Source organism: Acomys minous (assembly GCF_964271855.1).
Source record: "Acomys minous genome assembly, chromosome: 7".
Classification (NCBI taxonomy): domain Eukaryota; kingdom Metazoa; phylum Chordata; class Mammalia; order Rodentia; family Muridae; genus Acomys; species Acomys minous.
Genome location: NC_140488.1, coordinates 112,624,189 through 112,643,896, shown reverse-complemented (window position 1 = coordinate 112,643,896; position 19,708 = coordinate 112,624,189). Strand labels below are relative to the sequence as shown.

Sequence of the window (19,708 nt, the reverse complement as noted above, 5' to 3'; positions counted from 1 at the left end):
ATGCCACCATTTATGTGAAGTTGAACTTGTACAATGTTCATTAAATACTGACAGTTAGAGGCCAGGCATGGTGGCGCACACCTTTTAATCCCAGCACTCGGAAGGCAGAGGCAGGCAGATCGTTGAGAGTTCGAGGCCAGCCTGGTCTACAAAGTGAGTCCAGGACAGCCAAGGCTACACAGAGAAACCCTGTCTCGGAAAACAACAACAACAAAACAAAACAAAAACAAAAACAAAACAAAACTGACAATTAGGAAAATGTTTTAACTGCGGTGGTATTTGGAACCATTTTACCTGCCTTTAACAGTGTGGGCTTTCATACTTTTATCCTTCGTCCGTTTCTTACCAACAAGATATTTACAGAAAAACCTTTCTGGTATGTACTCGTGTGAACTAGTTTCTCACTGACCTCAAAAGGCTCCAGACATAAGCAATATCAGAAACCTCTTTCCTGTTTAGCTGAGTCATGGCCAGCTGTAGGTGTGTCTTTCTACAGCACCAAGGGAAGGAAATCACTGTGGGACAGGCCATTATTGATTGTACTTTTAAAAACAACTGTACTGAAATTAGGCCTTCAATAAACAGCACTGACATCCGTTGACAGACCCCTTCTATGTCTTTTGTTGAAGCAAACAGAGGGAAACGTTTCGTTTATGCCTTGGGTCCCTTCTTCCTACTACAGTACAGCAGCCTCCCGTGTGATGAATACCTATTAGACATGAAGTAAGCCTCCCAGGCTTGCTGTAATAGAAAAGAATGCCAGAGTTCATAAAAATATAAAAGCAATTTTATGGAGATAGCATCAGAGAGGAGCATATGAAATAGGAATTGTATGTGATTCCTTAGGCTCTTGTTCAGTTCAGTGTACAGTCATGTTTGTAAGATATGTCATTTTGACTCCTACCATCAGAGATCTATGAAACTATTCATTGCCAGATACAAGGTAGTCAGCCTTGACTTCAAGAGACCTTTCCCAGAAACCTCTACTGGTAACCTAAATGGTTTTTTTTTTGTTTTGTTTTGTTTTGGTTTGGTTTTTTTGGTTTTTTGAGACAGGGTTTCTCTGTGAAGCCTTGCCAGTCCTGGACCCGCTTTGTAGACCAGGTTGGCTTCGAACTCACAGCGATCCGCCTGCCTCTGCCTCCTGAGTGCTGGGATTATAGGCGTGCGCCACCACGCCCGGCTAACCTAAATGGTTATTACAGCCTTATAATTAATTAGGACTTTCTTTTTTTTTTAGGGCTGGGTACTGTCAGGGGGTGTGTACTGATCCCACCTATGTGTTTTGAATGGCTTCTTCTGTGTGTTTTTGTGTGCAACATGTGTTTGCATGAGAACTCTCCTCTTTTCTTCCCCCAGAGGGAAATGCGGGGGAGTATCACCTTCAAGATTGTGCCAAGCTACCGCACTCAGTCTTCGTCCTGTGAGGTAATAATTCTAACAGGCCTCCCCATCTCCTGAGTTCTGAACTAACTGTCTGCTGATGGCTGACTGTTTTTGCTTTCTGGGAAATTGTTTCTGCCTGTGCTGTTAGATCACTGCACACCAATTTTACAACGAAGATAACGGAACAGAGGAGGTCCTACCCACCTCCTCAGCCTCGCTTCCATGCAAATATCTTCAGCCTTTTTGGAGCCAAATCTAAGCCAAATATAGAAACGCTACAACAACATAGCTCTTGATAAGGAAAAAAAAATGAAATCCCTGAGGCAAAAAAAAAAAAAAAAATACAGCAGCATTTCCAGGAAGTCCATTCACTTCCCTTGTTACAAAATCCCACAAGTAGGTTCTTCTTCCCAAGAATCTGAGAAGCGATCAACTTCTGTTGAGATATTGGTGTTTGAATGCGTGACAGGTCTCAAGATGAGGATTAAGACCCTGAAGAATTGGTAACTGACTTCACTGCAGGGACATAGGCTTTTACAACCTTTGTAAAAAAAAAAAAAAAATCTGCATATCTGAAATGTTAAATGACTCCTAAACGAGTATCCTTTTGTAGAATAACAGTCCCCAAGTTTCTTAAAACAGAATTTAATCCTCCGGCAATTAGAACTCTTTCAACTCATCTTTTTTTTTTCTTCAGTTTTATGTTGTTCATTATAGTCAAAAACTCTTCTTTCTGTATTGGGGGACATAAATTATCATAAGAGTGTCATTCTTTGGCTGTAGCACATTCAGCTCAAGTGTTACTTATTGAAGCTTCTTTTAGAATTTTTTCCTGTGGGTCTTCCAAAGTATGTTAACGTGAAGTACAAGAGCTTGGGGTATAGCTAAGTGGTAGAATGTTTGTCTAGCTGTGTGAGGCCCTGGGTTCAGTTCCTACCACTGCAAAGAAATAGGTGTGAAGTGTATATTTTCGAAAGCTGATTTTTAAGGGCTGGTAGCTAACCTACTGGATTTGTGCTTAAGAGAATTTGAAAGAGAAATTATATTTTGCAAGTATGTGGTGGCACTCTGAATTTCACAGGAAAACAAGTAGAGGGTTCAAATAGACGGTTAGTGGGCCATGATCAAGTGAAGTGTCTATTTTGTTGGGTCTTGGGCTCCTCTTGGTGGCTTCCTATGGAATGTCAATTAATAATACATTTCAAAAAATATGCAGCACTTCTCCAGCTTCAAGATTTACAGTATTAAATTTTGTTTCTTAGAGAACGGCATGCATACATTTTTCTATAAATAATTTAAATATTCCAAAACCATAGGTGTTCCTCACACTATTTCTCATGTGTTGAAGAAACTGAACAATTAGATTGGATTGGGAGAGGGGTGCTCACCAGAAGATGTTGTTAGTTATTAATCCAAGATTCTTTTTTTCAAGTAGCTGAACTAGTTTGAAGGAGACACCATTATTATACATATAAATTCTATATCTTTGAATATTAGAAAAAATAATGATTCCCTCCTCTTGCTCTGTTCACCTCCAACATATAAACATACTTTTTTGTACACATCTTGGTCTCTCCCTAGCTAGGGCAAGGCTTCACATCTGCTTCCCCGAGCCCCTAGCCCTTCTGATTTGAGGCCCTGAGGGGAACAAATAGAGTTCTATCCACTCAGTAATGTTTAAGAATGTTCCTCTAAAGGATCGCATTCTATTTCAGCCTAACAAGTTCCAGAAGTTTTCTTTCAGTATTATAGAAAGAAACATATCATTTGAGCAAAAGTTCATGAAGAACTCTAAAAACGGAATGTTTGAAAGCACTTCCTTTCTTCTTCTGATAGCTGTTTTCATTAAAGTTGACTTGGACATGAAGGAGTGGAACCCTGGAAAGGATTCGGAGCGGGTTGAACAGCAGAGAGTGCAGGAATGTGGCTCCTGGGAGAGTGCTGTGGCTCTGGGGTGTGTGGCCAGAATTAGAGCATTGTTGCTTGGAGTTACTATCTTACTCAGTCTGCTAGAATCAAAGTTGCTCTCTGGTACAGCTTTGTCTTTTCACCTGATTAGTAATATTTTTTTCTAGAAAGGTCCAAGGTAATTACAACATATGTACTCTTTCTCTTAGGTTCATTTACTTTCAGTGGTGTTATTTAGTAATTCTTGACAGTGTGGAACCTAAAAACCATTAACTACTTCTCAACCCCATTCTCTAACCAATTCTTCAATACAAAACTAATCAGTCGAGATAATAGTATTATAATTTGTATCATCGTGAGATATTTGATAGGGTTTTAATAGCATTCTCCTGGGGTCCCAATTTTTTAAAAAAAGCAAATATTGTAGAATTTGGGATACGGGAGAAAGATAATCATTAATGAATGACAATACAGCCCTCAATTATTATATGGGAATCTTTAAACTGAAAAAAAAACTTTTCTCATACTTCTGTGAAGTCATGCAAGTAAGTCAGAATGACACCTTTTATAAATTAACCTCAAAGGAAATGGTCGCGAGACTGTGGTTGTGACTGTTGATGTGAATATGTGTTTCTGTGCTGGTGCTCTGTGTTAATGAACCTTGTGTCTTATTTCAGAGAGATTCCCCCTCCACTTCCAGACAGTCCCCTGCTAATGGTCATAGCAGCACTAACAATTCTGTTTCGGTAAGAACTCTAGCTCCACACAGCCAAGTGTGACGATTTTGTTGGTGCTCACCTGCCATGAGTGTTTAGTTACATGTGTTCAGTGGAAAGATTGTCTTCTGCAGATGCACAAGGCTACTGCAGCAGCTGTGCAGTTTACCCCTGGAAAACTTTCCTCAACATTTCCTTCTCCTTTAAAAAAAAAAACAGTCACATTTGAAGAAACATAGTTCAAGACTTCTATAGTTGTTCTAAAAATACCTCTGCCACCCCACTAATATGTATGACTGCTCAAATAGAAATGTGCTTAAATTTCTTCAAGAATTTTTTAATTTAACAAAACAACGGTAAGGGATTGAGCAGAATAAGTATTTGGGTGTTCTTGGGCTTTCTATTTTCCATTCCAAGGGATATCAGCAACATATTTTAGTTTCCGCTATCTAAGTTTACGAATTGGTGTGCCCTCTTGTTATTGTGGTACGTGCACATATTTTTGTGACTTCTAAGCCTTGCCTGGATATGAAAAGCAAAAGGAACTGGCTTCAAACTGCACTTAAGCCACGCTGGTATCACATCTTTAACACAAAGTACATATTGAATTTGAACTTGGAAAGTTGGCATTTTTTTTCAGAACTCTCCATTTTGGATTATAGAAAGGATTGTTTCAACAAACCAAAGCATTTCAGTGCACCAGTTTGCAGGTTTTCGGGCTAGCCAAATATCTCCTCTAGTTGCTGCTGCTGCTGCTGCTGCTGCTGCCTGTCACCCAGCTGCAACTATGAGACCTCTAAGAACGCAGCAGAGTTGCATTTTGTTCTGATTTTTAATTTGCCCTTTAAGAACATATCAACTTTCTTATGAAGTAAAATCATAAATCATTCAACAATCATCTCAAATGGAATGATATCCCAAATATCTAAGTAAGAGAAATTGTGCGAGAAAAATTGTTCATAACTGTGTTTCCAATGTGAGCCTAGGTTCTCAAAGAATTCCTTTTTACCATCAACATGTAAAAATCCATAGAGCCATTCAAACTTTCAAAAGTTGAAATGGTTGCAGTGATGAGGTTGCAAAGGACAACCGTTCTTTTGTGCTCAGGGGGGTTGTAATGGGCTCTTTGAACCGCAGTGGCTTTTGTGTTGAAGATGCTGAGTTGTTTCTTAAGAACACATTTTCTCTCTGCTTCAACTTACCTGCTTTCTTCAGCTTGCTGCTAAATGGCCTGGGTTTGATTTTTTTTTTTAATAACTCAACATTTCTAAGAAATGTAATAATGTATATGATCTCTTTACAACTTAAATCTAGTTCATTTTTTAACCATATTGTAACAGAAACACACAAATTACTTTGTACTCTTGACAAGTAAATGAAAATTTTTCTCCTGGGTTGGCTTTATTCTACAGGACTTGCCATCAACCACCCAACCAAAAGGACGACAGGTGAATAGATACCCTCTATAGAAACTTCTCTAAACTGAGCTAATAGCCGATCCTTTATTAACCCTTTCCATTCCATAATGTCTGCATTTTGGACCATAACATTTGAGCATTGAAAGCTTGTACCATTTCATTTTAACACATTATACATGACTAATTCTCTATAAAGATTTTTTTCTCACATCTCTGTAGCTGTGATGGTTATTGTAATTTCAACCTGATCATATTTTGCTGGCAGTAAAGAGTTTGGTCTTAGGGAGTCTTACCTGCCTCTGGTACATATAGAATTCATAGAATTCTAAATATAACTCAAAGTCATGCCCTAATGAACATTTTAAGGCACTTTTCTGACATTGAAAGCTGAGTTAAAATTATATTTGTGTTTGCCTGTATGTCTCTAAAAGCTACATACAGTGAAAGAGCATCAGTACTTGGCTTTCATCTCGATATGCCTGTGCTAGTTTAGAAATACAAACAGCCAGCACTTTTAAAGCTTGGGTTTTTAGGTACAAATGCAGAGATTTGTTAATTTTAAGGGCTGTATTGTTAAAATAAAAGTAGCACACAATAGTTCCAAAGCCTACAGGTTGGTTTTACAGTGACTTAGATATGAATATTCAAACTTTCTATCAAGATGTAGAATCATGGGATTTTTTTCTTGAGATGTAATACTAAAAAAAATAAATAACTCTGATTTAAGTAAGAACTGTATAAATTAGCAATCGGTAGACTATGCCCATAGATTAGTCTCAGTACTTCATAACTGAGGCAACCTTGGCTATATTTTAAAGCACTTAGAATTCCAGTCATTCATATGACGCCTCTGTGTTATAACCTCTGTCTGCTAATATGTCTCCTAAATTCATACACCATAAAGCTCGGGGCCTTGAATCATGCATGCTTTGATGCTCTGTACTGATTTCAAGTGTTACATTGGCAAAACAAGGGTTTAGATTCACCTTTTATTTTCCCAGAAGAGTTAAGCACAGATACCTCAAATCCCTCTAAAGAAATAAAGCTGGATTTTGAACTTTTTAATATTGTTTGAGTTCCATATAGCTTTGTCTGCAGTGTATAGACACACTGCCAGTTGTCATCAAAGCATGACATCGAATGTCATGAAAGCAAGATACCAACCCAGAGTTCTTGCTACTTTAAGATGAAAACCTCCCCTGAGTACTAGTCTCCGTGCCTTAAAGGTTGCCTCATGGTCATGACAACATCAGCAGAGCCATAGCAAGTTTTTAAATCGATGAACTTACCATTCTATAATTATATACCTATCCTATTACTAAAAGCAGAATTTATTCAATAAATATTTGAAGTGTTCCTTCCGAATATAAATAGCAAAAAATGAATCTCTAGTCATCAGATGCGGCACCCTGTTTCTAGTGGTAGATGTTTCTTATGTCTTATCTCCATACATCGTTTCAGCTTTCATCATCTGATGTCCTGTTTGTGTTGTAGATGTTGCTGTGTGGTTATTAGAGTAGCGCTCACTGTTCTTCTTCACGTCCCTGTGGCCTCCTTTCTTACAAAACTCCTGTTTTATAGATCTATGTAAGAGCACAATTTGAATATGATCCAGCCAAGGATGACCTCATCCCCTGCAAAGAAGCTGGCATCCGATTCCGAGTTGGTGACATCATCCAGATTATTAGTAAGGATGACCACAACTGGTGGCAGGGTAAACTGGAAAACTCCAAAAATGGAACTGCAGGTCTTATTCCTTCTCCTGAACTTCAGGAATGGTATGTTTTTTTGTTGTTGTTGTTTTATGTTGAAACAGAGCTATCCCTTCCAGTTTTCAATTTCACATTATAAAAGCTGCTAGATAAATCCTTTGCTTTGCTAACTGTTATACAAAATCTAGTTCTCTAAGATCAAATCCAAAAATCAGTTGTCCAAGAACTCTCCATCTTCAGCTTACACTCAGATATCGGTTCCAGTTAGATGTGCACTTTCTGTATACGGAAAGGAGGGAGGAGACAAACTGAGTAGCTAGCTTCAGATCATTTGGGCAGAGCCTTCAACTCCTACAAACCATTCTCATCTTTTTGGAGTGGCATTTTCTTCAGGATGTACCTCCCTTGTATGTTTTCATGGCCATCCTAACTCAATACCAGGGGGGGAAAAAAAATCTTTAAGTGCCATGATTCAGTGTCAGTCGGGGTATTTAAAGATGCAGCCTGTTCCACTGTTAGAAGAAAAGACAATCAGGAGATTTTTCTTGGCCTTATCATTCTTTAAGAATGGTATTTCTGGGTGGGGGGGGGGCTCATAAAGAGGCAGTTGCCTGGCATACCCAGGGCCTCAATTACAGAACAAGAGACAGAGAGGGGAAAGATGACCCAGTCTGTTAAAAGGCTTAAGCTATGAAACAGGATGAGGTCAGACAAGCATTTCAGACCCCATTTTTACCTGGGAGAAAGAGAGGATATGTATCACCTATTAAATGCCCATAATCCACCCTCTTAATATTTGCTCAATATCTACCAGGAGTCTGCTATCAAAAAAGATAATTTAGTGCCTGAGGTTAACCTGCCAAAAATTGGAATTCTTCCACCCCTTTTACCCCTCAAAAATACTTGAACTTAGTTAAAAGTAACCAAAAGTAGTGGATCCCTAAATATTTCCATTTTTTTTCCACCAGTCCTTCTCACTATTTTAAAAGTTTTCTTGGTTGATCTCTGTGGCTTGATTGCCTCTTTCAACTCTCTCATGTTTCCCAAAAATGTCCTAAATTTAGAGTCTTAAAGTGGATGAGGGCTTCGGATGCCTTCATGGCACATGGGGGAACGTGGGCCCAAACAGAGAAGTTACAGCCTGCCATCTGGTACTGTCTTTCAGTCTGCTCTTATGCAGACAGTTTCGCATAAGCAGGAGGAAAGCAACTTCTAAGTCTTTTCAATGCTGCTGCTGTGCATGACACAGTTCATAAAATGTCTCCTAGAGAGCAGTCATATGTTAGAAGCATTCAGAATAATCATGTGTGGGCTGGGGATGTAATAGATCAGTTGGGGAAGTCCTGGGTTTGATTCTCAACACCGAATAAAGCAAGTGTGGTGGTGCAGGCCTGCAGTCCAGCACCTGGGAGGCTTACACAGGCTGATCAGAAGCTCAGGATCATCTTTGGTTATAAAGAGTTTGAGGCCAGCCTGGGGTACAGGAGACTTTGTTGGAGAAGAACATTTAAGGTAACAAAAACAATAACTATAGAGATTCCCAGTTTCTTCCTAGTTAGAGCAGCTATATAAATCATGAGCTCTTAGTCCTCTGCAGGAATCTGGAGAAGCTTCAGTGGAAGCGATTTGCTCCTTGTCTTTACTGGGGTCTAGGCTGTGCAGATCAATCCTCCTACTACAAAGAAAATGCTGCAGAAAAAGGCCTTTTTCCCCCCTTTGGGTTTTTTGTTTGTCTGTTTTGTTTTTTGTTTTTATTTTTGTTTTTTAATGAGCTTAAAAGCACTGAATAGCTCAAAGGGTACTGGCGAGCTCAGCAGCCAGGTCTTCTCTGAGACCCTTTCATCTGAGTCATTAAGTAAAACCTTAGAGTACCAAGAAGACATTTGCTGTTATGCCAGAGGACCAAGAGTAAGACCCAAGGCTTACCTGTCAGGAACCTTTCCCTACATTGTTAGGACTACAAAACTTGGTACCCTCAAGATAAGAAAAACAGAGGCTGGGCCATGGTAGCATATACTTGTAATCCCAGCACTCGGGAAATTGAGACAGGAAGATTGTGAGTTTGAAGCCAGTCTGGCCTACATAGTGAATTCAAGGCTACCCTGAACTGCAGGAGACCCTGTCTCAAAAACAGAAAGAAAGAAAGAAAGAAAGAAAGAAAGAAAGAAAGAAAGAAAGAAAGAAAGAAAGAAAGAAAGAAAGAAAGAAAGAAAAGAAAAGAAAAAGGGAAAAAGTAGGTAGAAGAAGAAACAGCAGCAGATTACGACTCTAATTTCCCTGTTTACAGGGAAATAGCCCATACTAAAGACATAGAAGCATGATTTTTAAAGCCACTCAGCCATCCATGTGTTGTAGTACCCATCTGAATCCCCACACTAAAGCCAGAAAATTTCCAGGAGTTCAAGGATAACCTAGTCTACATAGTGAAATCCAGGCCAGCCTGAGCTACAGAGACCCTCTCACAAAATAAAAAACAAATAGACTCTTCTGAAACTACAGGAAAAACAACTGGTTTCTAGTTTACAGAGACCAGGCTAGGGATCGAGCTCAGTGGAAGAATGCTTCCCTAGCATGTGCAAGGCCTTCAGGGGAGTTTTGAACTGGGAGTGGTGTCTCACAACTGTAAATCCCAGAATTTGGGTAGGGGGAGGCCGGAGGATCAATTCAAAGCCAGCCTCATTTTCATAGTGAACTTGAGGCTAGCATTTGCTGCATGAAACTTTGTTTTTAAAAAAAAAAAATGTTGGGCTGGAGAGATGGCTCAGCAGTTAAGAGCACTGACTGCTCTTCCAGAAGTCCTGAGTTCAATTCCCAGCAACCACAAGGTGGCTCACAACCATCTATAATAGGATCCGATATGCCCTCTTCTGCTGTGCATGAAGACAGTGTACTCATATACATAAATTAAATAAATAAGTCTTTATTTTTAAAAGTCAGAGCTGGGCATGGTGGCCCACGCCTTTAATCCCAGCACTCGGGAGGCAGAGGCAGGCAGATCTCCGTGAGTTCAAGGCCAGCCTGGTCTACAAAGCAAGTTCAGGACAGCCAGGGCTACACAGAGAGACCCTGTTTCGGAAAAAACAACAACAACAAAATGTCAGGCATGGTGGTATACATTTGCAATCCCAGCACTTGGAGGTGCAGGCAAGAACATCAGGAGTTCAGAATCATCCTTGGCTACATAGAGACTCTGAGGCCACCCTGAGATACATGCGAACCTGTCTCAAACTAAAACAAAATTTACTAAGGCATTAATGGACAATAAGACTCAATATTGTCAAGATGTCTATCCCTCCCAGTACCAATGAAATACCACCCAAATTTTCAAGTTTTTAAATTGACAAACTAACTTTATAATAAATTAAAATGTAAAAAAAAGAAAAAATAACTTGAAAGTTTGCGTTGAGAAATGATGCATTGAGTAACTAAGAGGACTTGCTGTGCAGTCATGCATCCCAGAGTTCATATCAGCACCCACATAAAAAGCCAGGTGTATCCCTATAACCCTAACTTCTAGGAAAGTGAAGACAGAAGCATCATTAAGGCCTGCTGATTTCCAGCTCAGCCAAGAAAACACGAGCACCAGGGTCAGAAAAAGACCCTGCCTCAAAGGAATAGGTGGAAAGGGATAAGGAGGATACCTAACACTCAACTTATACATACATACATACATACATACATACATACATACATACATACATACTCACATGCATGAGTACATACCTACATGCATACATGCATTCATACATAAATTATCTTTCTAGTTTGCCTGGAAAAGCACAAGTTCAGGGATAACCAAGATGTTCTTGAACAAGGAACAAGGTCTTAACCAAATACCAAAGCCCACTAAGGTATAGTAGTTCAGAGATGCTCAGATAGACCACCTATAGAGACAGAATCCTAAAGCACTCCCATACCTAACCAGCTACTTTTTATGTAACAAATTGCATTGCACGGCAGTGAGGAACGTTCTTACTTTGCAGTAAATCGTTCTTACTTTGCAGTAAATCGTGCTAGGACACCTGGGTATCCATAAGGGAGACAAAAGAGATTGGATTCCTCCTTCTTATGAGAAGTAAAAAAAAATCATTTCTCATACAATAAAATATGAAAGACAAGACTATAAACTTTAAGAATTTTTGTGCAATTTGTGATGTAATTGAGTTTGTCAGAAAGATTGCTTGGGTTGATACATGGAAAATTCCTAGAAACATGCCTAACACTAAGCACTTAAAATAACAAGCTAATAAGTAACAAATCCAGGATGCAAAACAGACCTTCCTTGACTCATAATCCCTTGATCATCAGCGTGAATCTCAGTCACGTGTTGAGGCTTCTGACCCTTATTATCAGCTAATGTGGGCTTAAGGAACACCAAACAATTTTAACATAAGCCTCTAAACCATTTCTAGGAAGTTGTCATAAAAGTCAAAGAACTCCCTTTATGATCTCAAGACCTGAGGAGAAATATTCATGCTATTTTGTGTAGCCTCCAAATGACTTTTTTCTCTTTTTTCACCATAAAACTATGCATTAACTTTGTTGGATTCTTTTTCTCTCTCTCTCTCTCCCTTCTTCCTTCCTTCCTTCCTTCCTTCCTTCCTTCCTTTCCTCCTGCCTTTTCTTTTCTTTCTTGCTTTCTTTCTTTCTCCCTTTCTCTCTTTCTCTTTTTCGTCCTCTCTTTGTGTACTAGGCGAGTAGCTTGCATTGCCATGGAGAAGACCAAACAAGAGCAGCAGGCCAGCTGTACTTGGTTTGGCAAGAAAAAGAAGCAGTACAAAGATAAATATTTGGCAAAGCACAATGCAGGTAGGAAAAGCATGTCTGTTTCTGAGGCCGGGTTAAACAGCTCCAAGACCTAAGCAGATACGGCATTTACATTTGCTCTTCAGAGTTCTCTTTCCAGAACATGATATCCTATGAGACCTTGACCAACTTGCAGATGCGTTATGAACCTTTGCCTCCAACCAGTTATTTGGCAGAGCTCTACTTTATAGGATAAAGGTGCCGTTTGGAGGTAGTATTCCTCTGTGATGAAAAGCCCCACATGCTAAGTCCTACCTTGAGAAACAAGTGCTTGGCAATGTGCTGAGTCCCTGGGGTTCTCTCCTCTCTGGCCGAGATTGCCCTTGAGAGGATGACCCTCCATCCTAGCTCCATTTGGTCCTTGGCTATAGACCCATGACCAGTATATTAAGGACAAAGGTACACAGAAGGGCTATGCTACAGAGGGTTCTGTAACGGATTTGAAAGGGCACAGGTGACATGGATGATACTAACTTAGGTTAGTCAGTGTCTGTGACTGCTCACCTTCCCCCATTGTACTTTCAAGTTCTTAAAAACACAAGAACATTGTCTAGGTCCTCATTACGTAGGCCCTGCCTTCCCCTTGTATGGAAGCTGGTGTTTAACTGAATCACGGGGTTCACTGTTGTGTTGAAGAACTGAAATGCATACCAAGAAAGCATGATGTGTTATTTATTGCACTTGAATTCCCAGAAGACTCACAGGATGTCATTTAAGCTGAAAGAAGCTATGTGGTAGTGTACGTCATTTCAATGACTTTTCCAAATGACTCCTTTGATAAGGGACTTTTCCTGAGAAATAAAAAGTTGACATTATATTGATTCTTAAGGTTTCAGAAATAGCTCCAAAATATCAAACATGTGGTCCCTCAAAATCGAGTGTCTCCAGACATTCATACACAATTCAGTGTGCTTCTGAGAAATCTGGAATGCAGCTTTCTCTCCACAGTGTTCTAGCATGCCTCAGCATTTACTGGGAAAAGTTATTTAGGACTTCTGAATTATCATTTATGAAATGCTGTACAATCCAGAGTGAGTGTGAATGCCTACATGGATGAAGTTGAAATGGCTCAATTAAATGAGTATAATTCCCTTCCCACCAGTTCCACTGTACACACTCTTATTCCCAATTCAAAACATAGTTTGTTTCTTATGTACTTGCACAGTGCGCTAGCTTCACAATGGCTTTTGTGTTAGTTTCACAAAGGAAAGTAATATTGAAAGCCAAGTATCTAAGCAGGCTCTAGAAACCACTGTGTTCAAGTGCTGCTGTTGGGAAAACGGCGCATCAGCAGCAGAAGGCAGCTTAATCCTGAGACATCAGCACTTATTGCCAGGGCTGCTCTCCTGTCTGCTTTCACCAGTCTAGCACAATGGATCCAGCTCACAGGGAGATTACTTAAATCTAAATCAGATTAGTTAAATAAAAAAAAAACTTAATCAGTGGGGATATATCTTAGTAGCAAAGTGCTTGCCTAGCATGTACAAGGCCTTGGGTTCCATCCCTAGCATCAAAATGAAAGAGAAAATTATCTAGCTCAACTTGTCATTTGTACAGTGTTAAATGATATATAAATACTGGTGACACTCAATTTAATTAAAGCTAGAAAAGCAAAGAAATAACTGGATAAATCTGCTAATGTACCGTTAGTTTTATACTCTACTAATTGGAAGGCATGTAGACATCAGTACTCAAATCTCAGCTCTAAGGGTAACTAAGCAAACTGGTCAGAAAACTCCACCTCTCCAATTGTTGACAAAGACTTAGTCACATCATTTGTTGGAGAATTTTGCCAGGGAATCAGTATCCAATCTGACACCTAGTTGTTCTCTTTTCCTGTGGCTCACATTTTCTGTTCTTGGAGCACTGGGGCATCACTGTGCTTCTTCCATCATACCCAGGGGGGCAGTGTCCACTATTTCTACAAACGTGACTATCAGCCTAGTTAGTAGGCAGCCTGAGATAGGATCATTCGTCCACCAAAGGAAGTGTAGGACTTGGTCACTTAGCTTGCTGAGGCCTTCAAACCAAGCAGTCAGACTAGCCAGTCAAGGTGGTCCTTTCTAATACTAAACCTCAATGGGTTTCTTTCATCACTCAGTCTGGCAAACAGGCACCCTTGGGGTAGATCTGAGTAATCTTGCCATGCCCTGTGCCTCAAGCTGTAGCTCTCTAAGAAACACTGCCTGTCCAGGTTGAAAAGTATGTATCCTTGCTTTAGACCATGGGATATAGTTGTTTTCTTCTCCATCCTTTGGCCTGAATGAAGTCCACTATCCCAGACCATGTGCCTAAGTCCTCATACATTCAAAGTGAGGAGATGTAAACTTAGTTGCACAGGGGACAGAGGGGCAGCACTGGTTGTTGCCCTTAGTGTTTTCCTAATCGTTGACCTCTTCTAGACATCCAATCAGTCCTTGTTATGCTTGAGGAGTTGTCCTGCCTGTCCATGTGTATCTGGCTGTCTTCCAAGGAGTCTGAGCACCTTGGCAAGAAGGTCTTTGCATAGCCATCTACTGTTCTTTCTAAACCTTTATGGCTCTGCTTGTGTGGAGTCTCTAGTCAGGATATTGCTGCCAGGGTTCCTTCCCCTGCCAAGTCATGAGCTCCCCTTAATTTCTCTCTCAGGAGAGGGTGACCAGCTTCTATCCTGGCCTGTCTGCAATATACTTTCATAACTAAGCCTAGCATCCCTTTCTGTCAACATCTCTTCAGCATTCCTCTACTTTATCGATGACCGTCTCCATCTTGTTTATCCTAAAGTCCAGAAAAACCCATTGCTTATCATTGCTTTACAAGAGACCAGGCTGTCAGCAGAGACAGATGGCTGCTTTGGCTAGAAGGAGATTCCCTCATGAATTATCGTATTGCCCATATAAAGAGTTGCTGTAAAATACTCTTAGCCCCCATCTAGATAAGGCAGGTGCTGTGACAACTTGAAAATAGTATATTCTTTCATAACAACCAGTAGCCAGATGCTCACAGATCAAACTGTACTTCTCAAGGATTTCTTTCAGAAACTGACTATGAAATACAGCAACTTTGCCCTTCCTATAGTGTGCAGTAATTCAAAATAAGGTCATGGGTTTTGTTACCTGTTCTAAGCCTTTGCAGTTCATCATACGTTGATGACAGTTCTAAGTCTTATCATCAAAGTTGAAAAGTACTTGTATCTTCAAGGAAAATAAAGGGTTGAGACTTAAATCAACAACACCAAGACTAGAAATCTATGGGTTCTGTCACCAAGAAAATCCCCACATCTAGTTAAAACAGAATTCCACTCAGACTATGCAGCCTGCAAAATACAGTGGTGTAAATAAATTTCATTCATACACAGCATTTAAGTAATTTTATGATATTTGAAAAATCAGGTTATGTAACATAAAACTTTGATTTTTTTTTTCAACATCCCTTGGCAAATTTGTGAATGCAACATCATTAAGCTACTTCCTTCCTTAGGGACTGTGGGTTGCTAGTGTCCCTTTTGGATGGGCATTTTATTCCCTAGTACCCAGAGATACCCACATACTCCTGCCTCTTTTCACTCAACAGCATTAGCTGTCTTGCCACTACAGACATGCAGTATCCACTCTGAGCCAGTACCACTAGCAGAAATTCATTCTCAACTGGAGTTTTGGTTTTGGTTTTTTGTTTGATGGTTGGTTGGTTGGTTGGTTGATTAGGTTTGGGGATATTTTGTCTTGTCTTTTAGGGTATGTGTGTGTGTGTCTGTGTGTCTGTGTGTCTGTGTGTGTGTACTTACAGCCCTTCTAATGGAGGAAGGATTCAATGTTAACAGCTTGCCTTTTTTTTTCTAATACAGTTGCTGAAATACTTAAGTGTTATTAAGTAGCTTACCAGGAAATCAGAGAAATACAAACGAAGTATGCCAGGCAATATTTCTGAATTCTTGGGAATAAATTGAATTGTGGTATATGTAGTATTTACATGAAATATGGTTTCTACAAACTCGTGAGACCTTTAGCCACATGCAGCTGATGCAAACAGCACTGTCAGCTGCTAGACCCGTGCTCTAGAAGCACAGAGCTTCCTAAGCCCAAGACTTCAAGAAGCCACTTCTGGTTGAAATTTACTGACTTAAACTTTTTAACAAATTACAAACTTTGTATTCATTTTTTTAATGTGAGACATCAGAACAGTTGTATTTAGTGTCTTGGGAATACTGCTTATGTGGGTACATACAAACTTAGAGGATGTCTGCAATAATATACTAAGGTTTAAATTATGCTTGATAGTACAAACTGTCCTGAAGAAAAGTGGCCTAGAACCTCACTGACATTGGGGTTTTTTTTTAATAATAAAAGTAGGGCTGGAGGTGTAGCCTGGTGGTGGGGTACTTTATTAGCATGTGCAAGGCTCTGGGTTGGTTGTATGCACCTAAAATATAATAAGAAGCTAATAGGAACACATAGCTAGAAATTGCAGACAGTACAGGAATGCACAAAGTGAAAAGTGAAAGGTTCCTACACTTACTCTCTCTAAAGAGGGCTCCTCATGATTACCACATAAAACATCTCTACACATGCTAGCATATAAAACCCACCGGCTTTTATATAAGGGTACGATTGAATTTGTATTAAAAATGAGTTTTTTCCTTAATGTGTTTTATTTACCTTGTGTTTAAAATATTGCATGATAAAGTTTATTTTGTACCTATTACACTTTTATTTTACTAATATATAAAAAGTCATATTTCAATGACCCCTGTACATTTTTCATGCTGTCTCACTCCCAATGGCCTCTGTGCATGTAAGTAACCTGTTGAATGACTATGCCTCTGTGGTTTTGATGATTTCATTTTATTAAATCCTTTTTCTTTCATCACCAAGCAATTTAAGTTCAGTCTCTTTACGTGTTCCTCTAATATTCCTTGTATCTCTTGTTTTGAAATATCCTGTTTTGTTTTGTTTGTTTAGTCTTGTTTTGCAACCCTGTGACTGTGTGGCAATTTTATTTAACCCTTTTGTGCTACTCATTCATGATTCCGCTTCTAATGTTTAACCTCCCTGTTCATTTGTGGTGTGTTGATTGTTAATCCCGACCTCGTGTACTTTTAGAAAATGACAGAGACATAAATAAGCAAGACTCAAGCTAGGGCTCTGTGGAGGGAGAGGGATATGTCTCCCTTTCAGAAACTTTGTGTCATCATCATCTTGCTCTTTCATAAAACACTTGATGGTTTTCATAGCTTAAAACACATCAGTTTGCTAATGCATTCTTCCCATCAGCACACTTTTCCTTGATGGGCATATTATTCAAGGCAGTAGGGACAGAAAGCAATGCCAGAAGCACTCCTGCTTTTATTTGAACACTCCTCATCATTCCATTACCACTGCAGCACAGCGAGCTAGCGCTACCACGTGTTCATTTTAATTTTGTGGTCATGCCATTCTGCAAATGTTCCTCTAATATAAGCTATTGCTAGAGAAGATTGTCTAACGGTTTTTTTTTTTACTAAACTTTTATAGAGTCAATTTGTCAAAAAAAAGAGAAATGCACAAAGACCCATTAATATGCACTGACCCTTATTTTAATATATTCCGTTCTCGATATATTTTGAGAATGACGCTTTTTGTTCATTTATATGTTTGTGATCTATTGCATTCCATGGTAGCTTATTTTGCATCATAAGGGTTTGGGGTTTTTGTTTTGTTTTGTTTTTTTGTTTTATTCTGGGTTTTTTTTTCTACTATGCAGATCACAAGTGTTAAGAACTGAGCTGATTCTCAAGACCATTGAGCAATATTATTTCAGGGAGCAGAAGCTCTCTGCATGATTCAACCATGGAATCCATTTCACTGGATTATTTCCCCCCCCCCTAAAAAAATCCTGGGACAAATCAATATTTTAAGAAGAAATTTCACTGTGTACTAGGGTGGGGGCGAGGAATTGCAGGAAACACAGATGTACAATTTCAGTCTTCTCAGGGGCATTTTCAGATGGGTGTGAGAATCAGACCCTGTTGAAATTCAGTAGCAGTGACCATTCAGTATAACTTCCCCATATCACTTGAAATTGTTCTCATCATAGTGTTGTTGAGAGGCGGGCTTCAGGAACACATTTTTCAACTATTTCTCTGTCTATAATATACTGCCCTCCTAAAAGCTCAGACTGTCCATGATTATCTCCATCCTGTTCATCCTGATTTATCACATAGCTTCCTACATAATTGACGGCTGACATGGTTTCTGGGCCAGGAATGCATGTTTCCCTGCTTAAAATCCCAAGACCTGAGTTACAATAAAGTTCATGAAATGTTCAATTAAAAGCCTGGTAAAAATCCTTCGAGAACTTGGCTTTGATCGATTCTCATATGCCACCTTCATCAATTCCTAAGTAATAAAAGAGCAGTGACAGTAACTAAAAACTGAGTGACCATGCATTTCTCACCCATCTCTGGAAGTCCTGCAGATGGCCCTCACCCGCTTGACTTCAGCTGCACTTGTTCTCTACGTGTGTTGGTTGCTGCCCATAGACGTTTTCTTTTTAGCATTGCTGATTTCGTAGAATTGTGAAAATATGAACAGCATGTGGTTCTGAGTAAATTCAAATGATTTATTAGAATACTGCATGAAAAAAAATAATGCGGCATCCTCTAGAATTGGACTTTGATGCATGTACCCATCATCTCTTTGGTTGTTCCTGGCTCTCCAGTGCATTTTCATGGGCTTAAAAATGAGACTTTCTCCCATAATGTCACTATAAATTATGTAAGCTGCATATCAAAGGCGGGATTTGTGGTGTTACTGTAACTTAGTTTTTCCAATAAAATAACTCACCTCGATGAGATATCCATTCCATAAACTTACCTTTCTTCTACATCTTTATGTTTTAGTGTTTGATCAATTAGATCTCGTCACTTATGAAGAAGTAGTCAAACTGCCAGCATTCAAAAGGAAAACATTAGTCTTATTAGGTAAGTTTAGCTGTATGCTTATTCTTACCTCCAAACCATTTACAAGTGTCATTGCTAGTTGTTAATTTCCCATTCTTTTCAAAAATCACATAGGTGCACATGGTGTTGGAAGAAGACACATAAAAAACACCCTCATCACAAAGCACCCGGACCGGTTTGCATACCCCATTCCACGTAAGCAACGGATCACTCTCTTTGATTGCTTTTTTTCCTCTCACATTCTGATCATTGTAATTGTATATTCTAATTGTATAAATAATAACTGTTTACTATAGGAAATTTGAAAAATCTAAAACAAAAGCAATGAAGAAAATAGGGTAATTCTAGACTAATTTTCCAAGAATAAGTACCATAAATATTCATTGTAGTCCCCTTCTAGGCTTCTCTTAATATAAACATATACACTGTGGGAAGTTGCAGCATTGGCCTTATTCATTTTGTTCATAACCTAATTTTTCCAACAGTATGTCATAAACATTATCTAGACAAATGTTCTTTTTTTAAAAGCCTTAGTTTTATAATTTTCTCTGATACAAGCATGTTTCCTCCAATCATTATTTACATTATTGACTTCTTATCACTTTTAAAATCCAGTCCATGTACTATCTGTTGCTTAGTATAAGAAATCCAAATCTGTAATGTTTTTCATCCCCGCTTATCTATTTCATATTGTCAACCTCTTGCCCTCTTTTATTTACTCAGCTGTGAAATGAAATAATTCCATAGTTGTGAAAATGGTTCAAGAGTATGTGTATGAGCCGGGGTGCAATGGCGCACACCTTTAATCCCAGCGCTCAGGAGGCAGAGGCAGGTGGATCTCTGTGA

General features: G+C 39.2%; 1 protein-coding gene across 11 annotated transcripts in view; it reads left to right on the top strand.

Moving 5' to 3' along the window:
• CASK (calcium/calmodulin dependent serine protein kinase) overlaps positions 1-19,708 on the top strand; it is a 331,352-nt gene that overhangs the window by 291,757 nt on the left and 19,887 nt on the right. For 4 of the 11 annotated variants that reach the window (XM_084789620.1, XM_084789618.1, XM_084789617.1 and 1 more), the window contains 7 exons: positions 1,360-1,428; positions 3,972-4,040; positions 5,423-5,458; positions 7,010-7,206; positions 11,834-11,949; positions 18,803-18,883; positions 18,977-19,057. In XM_084789620.1, the coding sequence (XP_084645746.1) occupies positions 1,360-1,428; positions 3,972-4,040; positions 5,423-5,458; positions 7,010-7,206; positions 11,834-11,949; positions 18,803-18,883; positions 18,977-19,057 (649 nt within the window). The remainder of the gene's footprint in view (positions 1-1,359; positions 1,429-3,971; positions 4,041-5,422; positions 5,459-7,009; positions 7,207-11,833; positions 11,950-18,802; positions 18,884-18,976; positions 19,058-19,708) is intronic. The other 7 variants (XM_084789619.1, XM_084789616.1, XM_084789614.1 and 4 more) reach the window with 5 other exon arrangements.